Source organism: Sander vitreus, unplaced genomic scaffold (genome assembly GCF_031162955.1).
Source record: "Sander vitreus isolate 19-12246 unplaced genomic scaffold, sanVit1 ctg214_0, whole genome shotgun sequence".
NCBI lineage: Eukaryota > Metazoa > Chordata > Actinopteri > Perciformes > Percidae > Sander > Sander vitreus.
Window position 1 is genome coordinate 157,501 of NW_027595406.1, and position 2,500 is coordinate 160,000.

A 2,500-nucleotide genomic window follows, 5' to 3' on the forward strand; every position below is an offset into this window, starting at 1 on the left:
TGTGTCTGTCTGTGTGTGTGTGTGTGTGTGTGTGTGTGTGTGTGTCTGTGTGTGTCTGTGTCTGTGTGTGTGTGTGTGTGTGTGTGTGTGTGTGTGTGTGTGTGTGTGTGTGTGTGTGTGTGTGTGTGTGTGTGTGTGTGTGTGTGTGTGTGTGTGTGTGTGTGTGTGTGTGTGTGTGTGTGTGTGTGTGTCTGTGTGTGTGTGTGTGTGTCTTCCTGGTTTAGCTCTTCACAACAGGACTCAACTCTCAACACCAATCAAAACCTCCGGAGCTCCTCGCTCTCCTTATGGTGATTTACACACACACACACACACACACACACACACACACACACACACACACACACACACACACAGACACAGTCACTACTACACACACACACACACACATAAATACATACTACAGCATACACACTACATATTAGACATACATACACTACTACATAAATACATTACTACACATATATACTATACTATTATTACTACTATTATAGACATCATATACATACTACTTACATATTATTATTACATATTATTACATACATAAACATATATATATTAATATTATTATTATTACATATTAGATATTATTATATTATTATTATACACATTATATAATATTATACATATTATATATATACATATTATACATTATCACTACATTCACATACACATACATATATACATACACATATCACACACATCATCATACACACATACTATTATACACAGACACACACACACACACACATAAACACATACACACGTACACAGACACACACACACACACACACACACACACACACACACACACACACACACACACACACACACACACAGACACACTTTTATTTTGAAAATCCTCCCCTCTAACCCAGCATTACTTCCTGCAGCGCCCCCTGAAGGACAGGAAACGCCTCGCGTCTCCCTCGGTAACAATCACACAAGACTTTTATTTTGTTAACCATCACACAGCAGCTGTTTCCTGTCTCTTCCTGCTCCGTCTGCTCCCATCATGATGCACCTGGGAGGGCAGCTGTTGTGATTGGCTGCATGCTAGCTATGATGCTATGCTAGCTGTGATGCTATGCTAGCATGTTTTAATGTTAATACGAGGCCTGGAAGGGAGGTTGCTGGAGAGTAAGTTAGCTTTTCCCCGCCCACCTTGAGCGCCGCCGCAGCTAGCAACATCGCTAGCTCTGATGCTATGCTAGCGACGATGCTATGCTATGTTAGCCACGATGCTATGCTAGCGATGCTTCGGTTGTGCATCTGGCAGCCTAAAACCTTGTTGTTGTTTTACTGACAATTTAAATCTTTTCCTCAAACCTGTCTGTCTGCCTGTCTGTCTCTCTCCCTGTGTCTCTCCCTGCCTTTCTGTCTCTCTCCGTCTGTCTGTCTGTCTCTCTCCCTGCCTGTCTGTCTCTTTTGTCTGTCTGTCTGTCTCACTGTCTGTCTCTCTCCCTTTCTGCCTGTCTGTCTCTCTGCCTGTCTGTCTTTCTCCATCTGTCTCTCTGTCTCTTTCCCTGCCTGTCTGTCTCTCCGTTTGTCTGTCTGTCTGTCTTTCTTCCTGTCTGTCTGCCTGTCTGTCTCTCTCCCTGTCTGTCTGCCTGTCTGTCTCTCTCCCTGCCTGTCTGTCTCTCTCCCTGTCTGTCTGCCTGTCTGTCTCTCTCCCTGTCTGATCACCGTCCGTCTCTCCTCTCTCACCGCAGACAGAGGAAACGCCGTAACAAACGACACCAATCGACCAGCGGATCCACTTCCTGTCTTCCCCCAACTCCTGCCCACCCAAGCCCCTCCCCCTCCTCATCCCGCCAACTCCACCCCCCTCCCTAAATTATCGTCCAATGGCGGCTCACTTCCTGTGCAGACGGCGTCCACTAAGGCGCCCGAGACACCACGTAACCCTGCTGGTAAATCCCTCCAGCTTTCCTTTTCCTGTGACTGTGGGAGAGAAACCCGACCACTGTCCCTCACGCCTTCAAACTTCTGTATTTTCCCACGTCGTTTTGACGCCTTTCTTCAAGTTTTCACAGCTTTTTTTCAACGTTTTTGGCGACTTCATTCAATGGTTTTATTCCCGATGTTTTTTATGGCGACTTTTTCAACATTTTGGGCATTTTCTTGCTGCCATTTCTTGATGGTTTTGTAACTTTTTTTGAAGTCTTTGTGACTTTTAATCTCCAAACATTTACATTTAAAGATGGTTTCTGTCTTTTTAGAAACCCTTTCAGTGTCTGTGAATTATGGGATGTTTAAACGTTTCAAATCAGTGTCTTTGAGTCTAATAGGATCCTAAAAACAGTTTTAGAGACTTTTCAGCGTTTTTATCAGTTTTTAACAAAGTATTTGAGCCTTTTTTGTGACATTTTTCAGACTTTTTTCTACGTTATTTCGGCTTTTTATTCCGACGTTTCTGTTACTTTTTCTTAATTCTTTGGCGGGTTTTTCCCGTAATGTTTGTCGGTCGTTTATTGCCTTTTGTTTTGTCTTCTGCAAA

The 2,500-nt window shown here is 43.5% G+C and overlaps 1 protein-coding gene across 5 annotated transcripts in view; it reads left to right on the forward strand.

Moving 5' to 3' along the window:
• LOC144513312 (target of Nesh-SH3-like) overlaps positions 1 to 2,500 on the forward strand; it is a 28,893-nt gene that overhangs the window by 11,226 nt on the left and 15,167 nt on the right. For 3 of the 5 annotated variants that reach the window (XM_078244345.1, XM_078244347.1, XM_078244349.1), the window contains exons 8-10: positions 225 to 290; positions 894 to 932; positions 1,713 to 1,913. In XM_078244345.1, coding sequence (XP_078100471.1) covers positions 225 to 290; positions 894 to 932; positions 1,713 to 1,913 — 306 coding nt within the window. The remainder of the gene's footprint in view (positions 1 to 224; positions 291 to 893; positions 933 to 1,712; positions 1,914 to 2,500) is intronic. The other 2 variants (XM_078244348.1, XM_078244346.1) reach the window with 2 other exon arrangements.